The sequence below is a fragment of the Pseudoliparis swirei genome, chromosome 7 (assembly GCF_029220125.1).
Source record: "Pseudoliparis swirei isolate HS2019 ecotype Mariana Trench chromosome 7, NWPU_hadal_v1, whole genome shotgun sequence".
NCBI lineage: Eukaryota > Metazoa > Chordata > Actinopteri > Perciformes > Liparidae > Pseudoliparis > Pseudoliparis swirei.
Window position 1 is genome coordinate 13,316,087 of NC_079394.1, and position 14,847 is coordinate 13,330,933.

The 14,847-nt window shown below is 41.3% G+C and overlaps 1 protein-coding gene across 1 annotated transcript; it reads left to right on the forward strand.

The window, feature by feature from the left end:
• Nucleotides 1–2,745: 2,745 nt before the first annotated feature.
• On the forward strand, nt 2,746–4,756 carry LOC130196983 (zona pellucida sperm-binding protein 3-like). Its single transcript, XM_056419424.1, has 9 exons — nt 2,746–3,117; nt 3,188–3,303; nt 3,374–3,477; nt 3,550–3,724; nt 3,893–4,010; nt 4,090–4,172; nt 4,252–4,397; nt 4,492–4,639; nt 4,725–4,756. Exons 1-8 carry the CDS (start codon nt 2,746–2,748, stop codon nt 4,626–4,628), a joined length of 1,251 nt encoding a protein of 416 aa, XP_056275399.1. The 3' UTR covers nt 4,629–4,639; nt 4,725–4,756.
• Nucleotides 4,757–14,847: the final 10,091 nt, after the last annotated feature.

A 14,847-nucleotide genomic window follows, 5' to 3' on the forward strand; every position in this document is an offset into this window, starting at 1 on the left:
ATCAGTAGCCACAGCTGCCCTGGGGCAGACTGACGGAAGCGTGGCAGCCAATCAGCGCCTACGGCCCCTCCGACCACCACCGACATTCATTCACATCCATACGAACCGGGGTGAGGCTGCGGTGCATGTCTTTATGATGGTGGGGGAAACCGGAGTAAACCCACGCAGACACGAGGAGAACATGCAAACTCCACACAGAAAGGACCTGGAACGACCGGGACAACCGAGATTCAACCTGTTCTCCCTCCGCCTCATCCAGTCGGTCGTTTGCTCGCTTCAGTTGTTTATTGTCCGTGAGTTGAAGGCCATTATCTCTCTGAAGTATCCACTTCATTGACAAAGCTTCGCAGGCTAGCCTCGGAGCTAACTCGTCATGTTGGGGGTCGTCTTGTGTCATTTTCGTAGTCGTCTTTGTTGTAATAATTTTTAAAAGTTTTAAAACTACCGTGTTATTTCACATAATCACTGTGGAGCTCGAGAGTTAAACTCGTTCTTATGTGGGGAACCGACGCGCTCGGAGGAAACCAGCCTAAAGGTGCATTCACACCAAAAACAAAACAATTTTTTCGCGCGACCGAATCCCATGAAAAGTTAACATACAGACGCGTGCAGCTGCGATAGACGCGATATTTTCCCGGGCGTCGCGTTTGGGGCGTTTGGGGCGACGTGATGTGGGTGACGCGTTTCCAGCGGCGCAATTTTCGCCCCGAGTTGAAATATTTCAACTTTGAGGCGGTCATCTCGCAACTCGGGCCAATCAGCTCTTGAGTTCCGCTCTCGTAGCTGGAAGCGGAAGTCTTTCAGACGTAACAGTAACTTCATCGGTGAAAGTGTCCGAGCTGAGTGAGCCAACGGGTGATGTCATGAACCCAAACACGAGGGCGTTAGTGTGTGGGACGTCCACAACAAATACAAAGCAGAACTAGTGGTTAGTTATTCTGGTGGATGAAGGAGATGATAACGGTCTTTACGGAGACGAGACACAGAGATAAGTCCCGCCTCTCGCGGAGCGTCTCGACGCTTATGGTGAGAACACGGTGAATGGTCGAGCGAGTAAACTCACGCGTTTTGGGCGACGCAAAAATTCACTTCGCTTTTGGTGTGAACGCACCTTTACACCGATCGGGGTCTCGAACCTTGAGCGCTCAGGTGGACTGTCCGTCGACGCTGGGTGTGACTGGTGCTAACGCTAAATGAGAAGGTTGAACGGTCGAGTGACGCGTCACGTCCTTGCGTCACGTGACCAAGCCGCGTATTGAAATGCCCAGTGGCGATTTGAATAAAACAATGAACAAATCAGTAATAATAATGAATTAAAAGAGTCGACAAGTAAATCATTATAAATCAAAGATAATAATAATCAAACGAGTTGACAGATAAAAACTAGGTTCAGGCAATCTGTCCTTTTTAATTTCTTTTATGGGTAGTTTTTCTTTAACATGGTGTGGTTTTGAGTAATTGTTGATGGTTGCATTCTGGTTTGCGCATACACACACACACACACACACACACCTGTGTATATGAGTGAGCCGTAGAGTAAAAAGAACTGACATGAAGATGTTGTCGTCTATGGAGGACTCAAAATGACTTAAGTATAAATAAATAAATGCATGAATAAATATAGGAATAAATAAATAAATGCTGAAATAAATGTATAAATGCTTAAATAAATGTATAAATAAATGAATAAATATATGAATAAATGCTTAAATAAATGTATAAATAAATGAATAAATGCTTAAATAAATGTATAAATACATAAATAAATACAGGAATAAATAAATATAAGTTATAAATCAACAGGACATCATTAAATAAATATATTTCTACATTTCTGTATTTCATCATTTATGTATTTCTCTATTTATGTGTCCACACGTATTTCTTCATTTATTTATGTGTGACATTTACGCGTCCGTATATTCAAATGAGTTGGGGCGGTCCGAACCTCTGTCTAAAGGATACACTGATGCACCTAAAAAAACAAGAGAAAGGAGCTCCAAGATTCTATCTGTAACCTTGATAACATCAGAGAAAAGCGGGAAAGGCTTATTAAACAGCACATGAATGAATTAAAGTGAACATTGAAACCAAGTCCACCATCTCTGGAATATTTGGTTAAAGCAGAAATGGAGTTCATATGACTAAGTCAGCTCCAGGAGTATGCAGAAAAAATCAATGCTGTGCAAGGAAACTCTCCTGTCAATAAAAAGACTCCAATCTACTGAGTGGAGCCCATATTGCAAGATGAAATACTTAAGCAATAAGATACGAGAGGCAGTGCTGTATTGCCAATAATGTCCTGTTCAAGTTCGTTGTTAAACCCAAAGCTGAGGGATGGGAAAATCCAAATAACGAAATTATGAAGTCAATAGGGTTAATGTTTAAAATACATTTCTGTATTTTTTAGAAATTTTCGTTATACAGTTTTTCTTAGTGTAACACGTATTTAAATGTCTAAAGAAAAAAGCAATAAAGAGAATATGTCTGAACTGTTTTAACAGATTCAAATATGGAGGAATCCCCCTAAACTTTATCAGACTTTGTTATTGACTCTTTGAAGGTGTGAAAACAATTACAGGCTGATTAGTGGATGATTAGACTCAGGTGTTCAGGGCTGCTTTGATGAGGCTGATTGTCTGAATATAAAGTAAGATATGTTCACTACTCAGAGTATTGTGCTGCTTAGTGGGTCAGACAGGAAGACAGTTTACAGTCTGAATCAGTTTGCTGTTCTTCAGTGCTATGAATACCTCGTGTTTTGGGGTTCTTCTCCTGGTTGGACTGTGTTTCAGGTCATATTCTGCTTTTCCTCCCAAAGGTTACTCTCGGCATGCTTCAATTCAAAGTCCTCAGATCACAGGGAGCTCCCAACACACTCTGCAAGCAAAGGATCCATCTGAGGAACAAGAGCAGGTGAATACTATCCGAGTGACCTGCCATCCAGACTCATTGGAGATTATTATTCAAGCTGACATGTTTGAAGTTGGAGCTCCTGTCAATGGTGATGAGTTACGCCTTGGAGTGGAGCACAATGACCACTGTAGAGCTACAATATTTTCAGGAGATGAGTACAGAATCCTTGTTAAACTAATGGACTGCGGCACCAAACAAAAGGTAATTATTCATATATTTCTATTAAATTATTTCAAACTATACTAGTTTTAAATGCAACTACTCTCCACAGATGACTGAAGACGCACTGGTCTACACAAACCTGCTCGTATACTCTCCCGTGGCCTCTCCAGATGGGGTGGTTCGAATGGATGAGGCTGTAATTCCAATTGAATGTCATTACGAAAGGTTTGTCTCAAAGCTCATCTTTTGAAAACACTGTCTGAACATTTTATTAAAAATGCCTTCTGTTTCTTAGGAAGTACAGTATGTCCAGTTCTTCCCTCATGCCCACCTGGATCCCCTTCATGTCTAAACAAGCTGCAGAGGAAACTTTGGAGTTTGACTTGAGCATTATGACAAGTATGTTTCCTCTTTTCTAATGTTTTGATTTATTTTCCTTCACTATTTGTATATATATTTATTTTTGTTCAGATGACTGGCTTCATCGAAGAGGCTCTAATGTGTTTTACCTCGGCGAGCCCATCGGCATCGAAGCCTCAGTCCGAGTTGGACATCACACGGGGCTCCGAGTGTTTGTGAGCAGCTGTGTGGCGACACTTTCCCCAGATGTATCCTCTGAGCCGAGATACGTCTTTGTTGAAAATGGGTAAGCGCTTGGAAGATTACTGCATTGTGTGAAGCCTTTTATGGCTCCAGAGCCTCATGGTAGTCTATGTCGGTTAAATCTGAAGGCTATTTAGAGAATAAATGTTGGTATTTAAGGGACATTTAGCCACTACTGGAAAACTGACTGAATTCTCCCTTCTCTTCACAGGTGCCTGGTTGATTCTGAGCTTCCAGGTTCTAGGTCTAGCTTCTTATCCAGGACACAGGCTGACGAGCTCCACTTGACCATTGATGCCTTTAAATTTCATAATGAGGACAGGGAAGAAGTGAGGCTCTAAGTTAACGTGCTGAAATTATTATTACACATGTAGATTGTGTTCCTACATTTACCTTTTCCTCACACAGCTCTACATCACATGTCACCTGAATGCTGTACCAGTAGATGATGCAGAGGCACCAAATAAGGCATGCAGTTTTGTAAATGGAAGGTAAGAGATCAGCCCGACATGTGAATCGTAGAAAAATACAGAGTAAATGAGGGTGTGTGAATATTTCATTGCTTTTCAGATGGAGGTCAGCTGATGGGAATGACTATTTATGTGGCTCTTGTCAAAGTCACGAAAAGCCGAGCAACCCTAGCAAGTTTGGTTCTCGTCGCTTTGAGAAGCCACAAGAACCTGAACTGTTTTGGAGTGGACAGGAAACCAATACAGGTTGGGTTGCTTATAGGAACGTGTATGATGATGGGGGGGGGGATGTAATGTCATGCCATGCTTCACACATGGTTTTTGACTTGTAATTCTTTAGTGTGGGAAAAGGCGGCACGAGTGGGTCCGATGATTGTCTTGCCAGCCAAGCATTACAGTGGGCCAGTACCTGTGGCGGCGCTTCCTCCTGGTCTGAATAGAATCAGCAGACCTTCACTGTTTGGCAATAGGAATTAATGACAAAGTTGGTGAGTTAACTTTGTTTGGCCCATATGTTAATAGTCAAGCACTCAAAACGGTTATTCTGTCAAATAAACTGGATTTCTATTCTAGCTGAGGAGAGACTGCTTCTTGGTTCATAATCTACACAAATGGAGAACCGGTGGATGAAAACCCCATGTCAACCCTCGACTGTTCAGTTTACTGTGAATATGACCAACATGTCAACTGCAACCAAAAATGCCTTTTCAGATACAAATGACCCCAAAATATAATAAACGATTGCTTTTTAAATGTGTTTGTTGTTGATGCATAGTTTGCCTGGAATGCACAAAGAGAACTGGACTGGATTTGTAACCACCTAAATACCCTTTTTAGTTAAAAAGGTTTAACCCTCCTATTATGCTTGTTTCTTGCATACAGCCATGATGTTCCTGGGTCAATTTGACCCGGTTAATGTTGAATCACCCAAAAGTGGTCAGAAACCAAAAAATCCTAAACTATAGTTTATACCTCATCACCATGTCATTACAAACAAATCAGTGTTGAGTGGAATTTAGTTATTCACCCCTTCATAGATCAGAGTTCAATCAGGAGAAATGCATGTTGAAACTTTTTAGGTACATTGAAAAAATCTAAATTGCATTCGTCTACAATAACATATTTTTCCTAAATTTAAATTGCATTTTGTAAGTTATTTTTAAATGGGGTGATGTAGATGAGATGAGGCGCCTGTCATAGTTGGGGTCATAATGACCCGCTCACTCAAAATCAAGCCAAATGAGTCAAAGGATTTGTATTGAAAGTAAACTTTATTTATCGTGTAAAGATGCATATATAATAAATGATGACCAAAGGCCAGCACAGTCATCCTCTTGGTGCAGTCGTATTTATCTGCAGAGTGTAATGTTGTACATCTCAGCAACCTTTTGTATGTTTGGCCCCTCCCCTAATAAATGTGGGTGGACTTTTCCTGCAGGGAAAAATAAAGGTTCCCGTCAAAATAGTGTCTGTATTTCTTGCACAGGTGGGGTCGTTGGAGTGTGCGTCTGAGATTGGGATGAATCGGGGTGTGTCTCTCCCAGTCAGTCTATTAGAAGTACTATATTTATTAGGAGACACACACCCACATGAAATAAACCCTTACATTAGTGTTGCATGGCCAATAAAGGTGTATTTAGGGAGAATGTTAGATGAGGAACATTGTTTAGTCTGGTAAGTGCTTCTCATATGTGGTGATGGGCACATATCAGGATAGAGATGGTTCCCATAACAAACACCTGTTTCTTTTGTTTGAAGTTTGAATTGTGTACAACTTTATATATGGGGCTTTGAACAGGGGTGTGTGTGTGTGTTTTGGGGGGGGAGGTTGTGTTTGTGTGTGTGTGAGTGTGTTGAAACCTGTGTGAGGGAGTCAGAAAAACTGTCCCACATTTACAAAGAAAGAAATAGTCTAAACGTGACACTTCTGACCACTTGTAGCCTCCACTTTCACAGCCGGGTCAAATTGACCCTGAAAATCATCTCTGTTATATAAACCTACAGGGGGGGGGTGCAAATACATGATATTTTTATTGTATTTCTTTTAACGTTGATTACACTAAATAAGGTAAGCAGAAGAAGTTTTATCGAGAAAAAGTAATTAGAAATATTTTTCCTAGATTTTCAAACTTTGAAACTGGTCAATTTGACCCGCTACATAACAGGAGGGTTGAACAGTACTACAAACCTTGTATGTCTAAAATCAGTGGCAACAAAGGATCAGGCAAGCGGCCGAGACCTACAAGACTTGTTTTCCAGAAGAGGATTCCATCTGACCAAGTGGTTGAACAACAGCTGGACAGCCTTGCTTTCCATCCCTGACATAGAAAGAGATGATGAAGTAAAAGACCTAGACTTCAGACACAACAGTGACAACACACTTCCCATGGAACGTGCCCTTGGAGTTCAGTGGTGCACAGAGACTGACAACTTCAAGTTCCAGATAAATGTGCAAGACAAGCCTGTTACTAGAAGAGGAATCCTGTCCACTGTCAGTTCTATTTACGACCCTCTTGGGTTTCTGGCGTTGCTTATGATGCCAGCGAAGCTCATCTTGGGAGACCTGTGCAAAAGAAGCATAGCTGTGACAAAGAGAAGGAAAATGGACTTTGAGATATTAGTAGGACTTAGCATACCCAGATGCATCAAGCCAGAAAGATTTAGAACCCCACAGTCGGTACCGCTGCACCTTGTTGCTGATGCTGGTGAGGATGGTTGTGACACTGCCTCCTATAATGTGTTAACCAACATGGAGAACAACAAACACTCTTCCCTTCTAATGGGAAAATCAAGAGTGACACCACTGAAACATGTCACAAAACCAAGACTGGAACTAACAGCAGCTGTCGAAATGGAACTTCAGGTTCCATTATGGGAATCAGTTTTTTGGACTGACAGCACTACGGTGCTTAGGTACCTTTTAAGTGAAAACGCTTGCTTCAAAACCTTCGTATCAAACAGAGTTCCCACAATAAGGGAGCATTCTCAGCCTATACAATGGCGTTATGTCAACTCTGCAGTAAATCCCGCTGACCAGGCTTCTCAAGGGTTGAAAGCTGAGAAGTTCATCCAGAGCAAGACGTGGTAGCGACAAAGTCCTGCATTTTTGCTGAAACCACAAAGTGAACGGCCAGAGCAACTGGATCAAGAGGATTCAGAAACAGAAGAAGACGCAGAAATCAAGACGTGTGTTACAGCCCAAAGGCTAGTCTAGAACCAGTTAACAAGCTCATCACTTACTTCTCGGGGTGGCTACCATTAAAAGAGGTAGTGGCTTGGTTCAGACTAAAGGATGATTGGTCACAGGAGTGTGATGCACCTGGTGTGTTATGCTCAACTATTTCTGCCTGGCACATGTTGTTGAAGTTGGCTCACTCAGCTAATTGTTAGCATAACTTAGCCTAGACAGCTTTTTGACTTCAGCCGTTTATCAATTCCAAGTACACTGAGTACAGACTCGTGTTCCTTTGGAGTCTGGTCTTGGGAGTCCAGACTCTCGAGGACGCAGGACGGTCTTTCTGGTCTTGTGTCACCACATCAACTGTTCTTGCTCATGAATTTACTCCAATTATTCACTGTAAAATACTTTACAGTGGAATAGAATGTGTTGCGGTGTTCACTGTTGTTTGGCGTAGCCTAAGAATAAACGGTAATAACTATACAACGTCTCGTAGCTTTCCTGACCCAGGGTCGCTACAATATGAAGTTATGAATCTTAACCCTCAGTCAAATTGACGTAACATTATCTTTTAATAATTAATAAACTATTTGTGCTCTTTAGATCCTCCAAAACCTAATTATAGCTCATGTTTAGCCGCTACGGAGACGTCAGAGCCAGCGGAGCAATTCAAAAAGTCCTGCCCAGATCAGGCTGCTCTCGGCGGCCACACAGCGCGCTGAGCGCCTGGAGCTGGGGAGCTCAGTGGTCCCGCGAGGAAGGTGATTGTGAACTTAAAACGGGTGAAGAACAACGCCCAGCGGGCCTGGCGGGAATTGAGGCGTCTCGCCGAATGGATATACTCCAGGTTCCGGTGATCGGTCCAGACTATGAAGGGGAGCACCGATCCCTCCAGCCAGTGCCTCCACTCCTCCAAGGCCAACTTGACCGGCAACAGTTCACGGTTGCCAACGTCATAATTCCTCTCCGCCGGGGACAGTCTATGGGAGAAAAAGGCACAAGGATGGAGCTTGTAGTCGGAAGCTGACCGCTGGGAAAGTACAGCTCCGACTCCGGTGTCCGAAGCGTCCACCTCGACGACAAACTGGCGAGTCTCGTCTGGGTGGACAAGGATCGGGGCCGAGACGAACCGCTCTTTGAGGCCACGAAAACCCCTGTCGGCCTCTGGGGTCCATGAAAAAGGCACCTTGGAGGAGGTGAGTCGTGTCAATGGTTCTGCCGCTCGGCTGTAGTCCCGGATGAACCGACGGTAAAAATGTGCGAACCCCAGAAACTGCTGGAGCTTCTTTCTGGAGGCAGGCACCGGCCAATCCGTTACTGCCTTAACCTTCCCGGGGTCCTTCCTAACTTGACCCTCCTCAATGAAGATTCCCAGGAACTGTACAGAAGTGACGTGGAACTCACATTTCTCCGCCTTAACGAAGAGCTGATTCTCCAACAGTCGTTGCAGGACCAGGCGGACATGTGCTCCTGGGGATTCTGGGAGAAAATGAGAATGTCGTCAATGTACAAAGGTAGTGTCGTGGCTAGCACTGTCACCTCACAGCAAGAGGGCTGACGGTTCAATTCCCTGTCGGGGTGGTCCTTTCTGTGAGGACTTTGCATGTTCTCCCCTTGGCAGCGTGGGTTCCCTCTCCACCTCCCTCCCACAGTCCATAGACTTGCTCAGGTTAATTGATCTCTAAATTGCCTATAGGTGTGAGTGTGAATGGTTTAAAATTTGTTATTACTTTTTAACTTTTTAACATTTGTTATAACTTTTTAACTTTTTTTAACTTTTTGTAACTTTTCATACTTTTTTACGACTTTTTAACTTTTTTATATGGAGGTTAGTTTTTAGGTTAGATGGGTGGGGCTGCTCCTGACTGAAGATTAATGCAGACTCATACCAACTAAATTGCTTGGGTATTAGCTGTATTTGTTTTTCATATTAGTTAAGAATGAACCTCGCTACTGTATAACTTAGTTCCCTTCTTTGTATTACTTTATTACTTTTTAAATTGTTTATAATTTGTTTTACTTTTGTAATTAATTTCTAACTTTTTTTATAACTTTTAAACTTTTTAATAACTTTCAATTTTTTATGACTTTTTAGTACTTTTAAAATGTATTAAACTTTTATTTACTTTGTCATTACTTTTGTACTTTTTTGTTGTTGTTTTTTATTACTTTTTTTCATTACTTTTGTACTTTTCATTACTTTTGTACTACTTTTGATCTTTTTTATTACTATCTAACTTTTTTATATGGAGGTTAGTTCTTTAGGTTAGATGTATGGGGTTGCACGGAGGTGTAGTGGCTAGCACTGTCGCTTCACAGCAACAGGGCTGTGGGTTCAATTCCCGGTCGGGGTGGTCCTTCTGTGAGGGCTTTGCAAGTTCTCCCCTTGGCAGCGTGGATTCCCTCTCCACCTCCCTCCCACAGTCCATAGACTTGCTCGGGTTAATTGATCTCTAAATTGCCTATAGGTGTGAATGGTTTTAAATTTGTGATTACTTTTTAACATTTTTTTATAACTTTTTAACTTTTTGTAACTCTTTTATAACTTTTCATACTTTTGTACTACTTTTTAACTTTTTTATATGGAGGTTAGTTTTTAGGTTAGATGGGTGGGGCTGCTCCTGACTGAAGATTAATGCAGACTCATACCAACTAAATTACTTGGTTATTAGCTGTATTTGTTTTTCATATTAGTTAAGAATGAACCTTGCTACTGTATAACTTAGTTCCCTTCTTTGTATTACTTTATTACTTTTTAAATTGTTTATAATTTTTTTAACTTTTTTAATTAATTTGTAACTTTTTTAAACTTTGTAATTACTTTTTTACTTTTTTATAACTTTTTATGACTTTTTAGTACTTTTTAAAACTTTTTAATTACTTTTTAAAGAAATTATAACATATTAATAATTTTGTATAACTTTTAAACTTTTTTGTAACTTTTTTACTTTTTAATAATTTTGTATAACTTTTTAATAACTTTTTAACTTTTTTATAATTTTTTATAACTTTCCATTTTTTAAGACTTTTTAGTACTTTTTAAATGTATTAAACTTTTATTTACTTTTTCATGACTTTTGTACTTTTTATTACTTTTGTACTTATTCATTACTTTTGTACTTTTTTTTATTTTTTACTTTTTTTTATTACTTTTGTACTTTTTATTACTTTTGTACTTTTTTATTACTTTTGTACTTGTTTTGTTTTTTACTTTTTATTATTATTACTTTTGTACTTTTTTATTACTATTGTACTTTTTTATTACTTTTGTACATTTTTATTACTTTTGTACTTTTTTTATTTTGTACTTTTTTTCTTACTTTTGTACTTTTTATTACTTTTGTACTTTTTTATTACTTTTGTACTTTTTCATTACTTTTGTACTTTTAATTACGTTTTAATTTTTTTTTCTTTTTTTTTCATAACTATTCATTTGTATTACTTTACAGTGATATTGATCCAGTAAAGAATGATTCAAGCCCTGCTGAGAGATGACACATTTAAATATGGTTTGATACATTAATTAAATTAATTACACAAATGAACATATTTATATTCAATGCGTGTACCCAAAATGTAGGAATTCTTTCTATTATTAGATTTTTTTTAGGTTAGATGGGTGGGGCTGCACGGTGGTGTAGTGGCTAGCACTGTCACCTCACAGCAAGAGGGCCGTGGGTTCCTTCTGTGTGGAGTTTGCATGTTCTCCCCTTGGCAGCGTCGGTTCCGTCTCCAGCTTCCTCCCACAGTCCAAAGACATGCTCATGTTAGTTTTTTAGGTTAGATGGGTAGGGCTGCACAGCCGTGTAGTGGCTAGCACTGTCGCCTCACAGCAAGATGGCTGTGGGTTCAATTCCCGGTCGTGGTGGTCCCTCAGTGTGGACTTTGCATGTTCTCCCCTTGGCAGCGTGGGTTCCCTCTCCAGCTTCCTCCCAAAGACATGCTCATGTTAATTAGTTGGAATGGAGAAAGTCTTCAACTTTAAAAGCTTCTAAGATCTTCATACTTTCAGCTAAATCAATCATTTTTTTTTTTTAATGTTCACATAGCCTTTACCTATTACCGTCCAGCGTGACAGCAGCAGATGTAGCGGACTAACATTCAAGCTAACCTAACTTCCCAAACGCTGTCGACATCTGAACGCTGATTGGCCGAGACGCGACACGTCCCATCAAAGACGTTTTATTGCGAAGAGCACCAATTCACATTTTCTCCGCGTCTCACTGCAATCTCAACGGCAGCGGGCCAGGTGAAAAAAATAATAAATCGGAACGCGTCTCTGGTATTGTTCAGGGGGCCGGTCCAAATGTGGAGGCGGGCCGGATGCGGCCCGCGGGCCGTAGTTTGGGGACCACTGGCTATAACTTTATCATTCTGCTCAGTCATCTCCATTGAAAATCTGACAAAATGTTAACTTTTTTAAAGAAAACAGGAACACTTTCTGAACTGTGATTAAACTCTCATTTCTAAACCTAAAAACATTTAAGGACATGCAAACGTTCACAAAAGCCTTGAGCATCTCCTAATGTAGACAACTTTAGGATCAGAGTTATGGTTCTCTGTCAAATCTAAAGGTTCTGACACGTTGCTTTGATCAGATTCTGAGCTGTCTGTCTCTGTCCCACAGGTGTTTGACGTTAGGCTAATCAGTGGCAGATCTCACACACACTCTTGTTTATCATACATTGCAAGCCACACGCGCACAGACCAACGTTTGTGCGTGTGTGGCTATCTGCGCGCGTGTGCGTGTGTGTGGCAGCGTGTGTCTTTAAATGGAGAGATATCAGAGTTTTCAAGTTTCAAGTTTTTATTGTCACATCCCCTTTTATACAAGTATAATCGGTTCGTGAAATTCTTATGTGCAAAACACCCGACAGCAGTAGCAGACTAAAAAAAGAATAAGAATGAGAATAAACTATACAATATCCACACAAAAAAGAAGAAGAAAGTATTAACAATATATATATAAAACAATGTAATAGAATATACATCATGGCAATATATATATATAAAACAATGTAATAAAATATACACTTTTTTGAGACTATATATATATGTATATATATATACAATATATATATATATAAAACAATGTAATAAAATATACACCGTGGCCATAGATATTCACAGAATATGTTCTGGTAGTGTTAATGAGGGTCTCAGTCCTTGTTCAGCAGCCTGATGGCCTGACTGAAGAAGCTGTCCCTCAGTCTGTTTGTGCGGCACTTGATACTGCGGTATCGCCTGCCTGACGTTAGAAGGGTGAACAGTTTGTGGCGGGGTTATTGTCTTTCATCATCCGTTTGGCCCTGGCACGCGCTTGGTGTATATGTCCAGGATGGAGGAAGCTCACCTCCACGATGTACTGTGCCGACCGCACCACCCTCTGTAGTGCCCTACGCCCAGGGCGGTGCAGTTCCAGACGGTGATGCAACCTGTCAGAACACTCGATGGTACTGGTGTAGAATGTTCTGAGGATGCGGGGCCATGTTGAATGTCCTCAGGCGCCTAAGGAAATACAGGCGCTGTTGGGCCCTTTCACCACGTGAGTGGTGTGCGTGGTCCATGTGAGGTCCTCGGAGATGTGCACGCCGAGGAACTTGAAGCTGCTGACCTCTCTACTGCAACTCCGTCTATGGAGATGGGGTGTGCTCTCCTCCGCTTCCTGTAGTCCACGATCAGCTCCTTGGTCTTCTTGACGCGTTGAGGACGAGGCTGTTCTCCTGGCACCACTGTACCAGTGATCCAACCTCCTCCTATAGGCTGTCTCGTAATCAGCCCCAACACTGTTGTGTCGTCAGCAAACTTGATGATGACGTTGGAGCTGTGCATGGCCGTGCAGTCGTGGGTGTACAGGAGTAGAGAGAGGGCTCAACACGCATCCCTGAGGGGCTCCGTGTTGAGGTCAGCGGCTCTGAGGTGGTACCCCATCCTCACCACCTGGCGGCGCCCGACAGGAAGTCCAGTATCCAGCTGCACATGGTAGAGTGCAGGCCTGACCTCTGAGCTTGGTGTCGAGCTTGGCGGGAACAATAGTGTTGAACGCTGAGCTGTAGTCCACAACCAGCATTCGCACACAGTTCCTCCTCCAGGTGGGAAAGGGCGGTGTGAAGTGCCATGGCAATTGCGTCGTCGGTGGATCTGTTTTGACGATATGCAAATTGCCATGGGTCCAGCGTGGCAGGCAACATGGAACAAATGAAGTCCTTGACCAACCTCTCGAAGCATTTACTGACAATCGAGGTGAGGGCTACGGGTCTCCAGTCATTCAGGCAGGTTACCTTGGGGTGTTTGGGGACAGGCACAATGGTGGACATCTTGAAGCTCTCAGGAACAACAGCCTGAGAACCAGCTTCAGAGTTTCTCAGGTCACATTTAAGCCACAAAAATAACAAACATATCGGCGCGTTCGGCTGAATCTTTCCTCTCTATTGATTCTACTATTTTGGTGATTTGATCATGTTTTGTTGACAGGGTTCAACAAATGCTTTTGTAGAAAATCCACTCAGTGTTTAGAGCGTCTATCCTTTACCCTGGTTTCTCCCTCTCTATTTTTATATTTAGCTTTCTCCTTCTGTCTCTCAATTTCTTTCTCTCTCTTGTTCTCATGTCTGACGTTTCCCCCTCTCATTTCTTGGATTGTGATTCATATCTTTGAATATTTAGAAGATAAAGTTTTGCTTATGTTTTCCAGTTATACATTTCCACCCAATATGTTTGTCCTTCAACATTTTCAGCAGGAAGTTTCCCTTTTTGATATGTTCAGATGTTTAAGCTATTTTCAGCCTATTTCAGCTGTTGGCAGCTATTTTCAGCTTTAAAAATAATAATATTTCAGCTATTTTCAGACATGTTCAGTTTCAAACATTTTCAGCAATTTATTTTTTATTTTTCAGCTTCAAGCTTTCAGATGTTAGCATTTCAATGCATTTTCTAGTTTTAGGATGTTTTGTTTATTTGACTGTAAAAAATAATTTACAGTGAATAATTAGAGTAAAGTCAGGAGCAAGAACAGCTGATGTGGTGACATCATCAAGTCAGCTGCTGTTCCAATTGCAGAAAGACCGTCCTCCCGTCCTCCGGAGTCTAGACTCCCAAGACCAGACTCCCAAGTCCAGACTCCAAAAGAATACAAGTCTGTACTCGTGTACTTTGAATTGAGAAACGCAGTTAGCCAATGAGAAGCTGTTGCATGACTGAATAACAAAAGACTAACTTGAGGACAGGTGATTGGCTGCTGACGACTAATATCTCTTCGTACTGGGAAAAATCGCTCGACCTGGTTAGACAGCAGCACTCGCTTGCGTTAGCTTGTACCGATGGCACCTGGATCACCACGAACCCACAAGCCTTAAACATTTCACTCCGAATCCAAGTGGTCCAGCAGTGTGAGGTCTCACAGTAGAAATGCACGCTGATCAGGTCTTGTAGAAAGTATTTCATTTAATGTATTCAAGAATCCATTTTATTTGTTGACTGAAATTGTTTTGAAACACAAAATAAAAGCAGAAACAAACA

Bases quoted from the DNA above. Each gene is read 5' to 3' on its own strand.
- LOC130196983 (XM_056419424.1), top strand. From the start codon at position 2,746: ATGAATACCTCGTGTTTTGGGGTTCTTCTCCTGGTTGGACTGTGTTTC. The intron at 3,118-3,187 runs GTAATTATTCAT...TACTCTCCACAG, and splicing joins ACTGCGGCACCAAACAAAAG to ATGACTGAAGACGCACTGGT. The intron at 4,173-4,251 runs GTAAGAGATCAG...ATTGCTTTTCAG, and splicing joins TGCAGTTTTGTAAATGGAAG to ATGGAGGTCAGCTGATGGGA.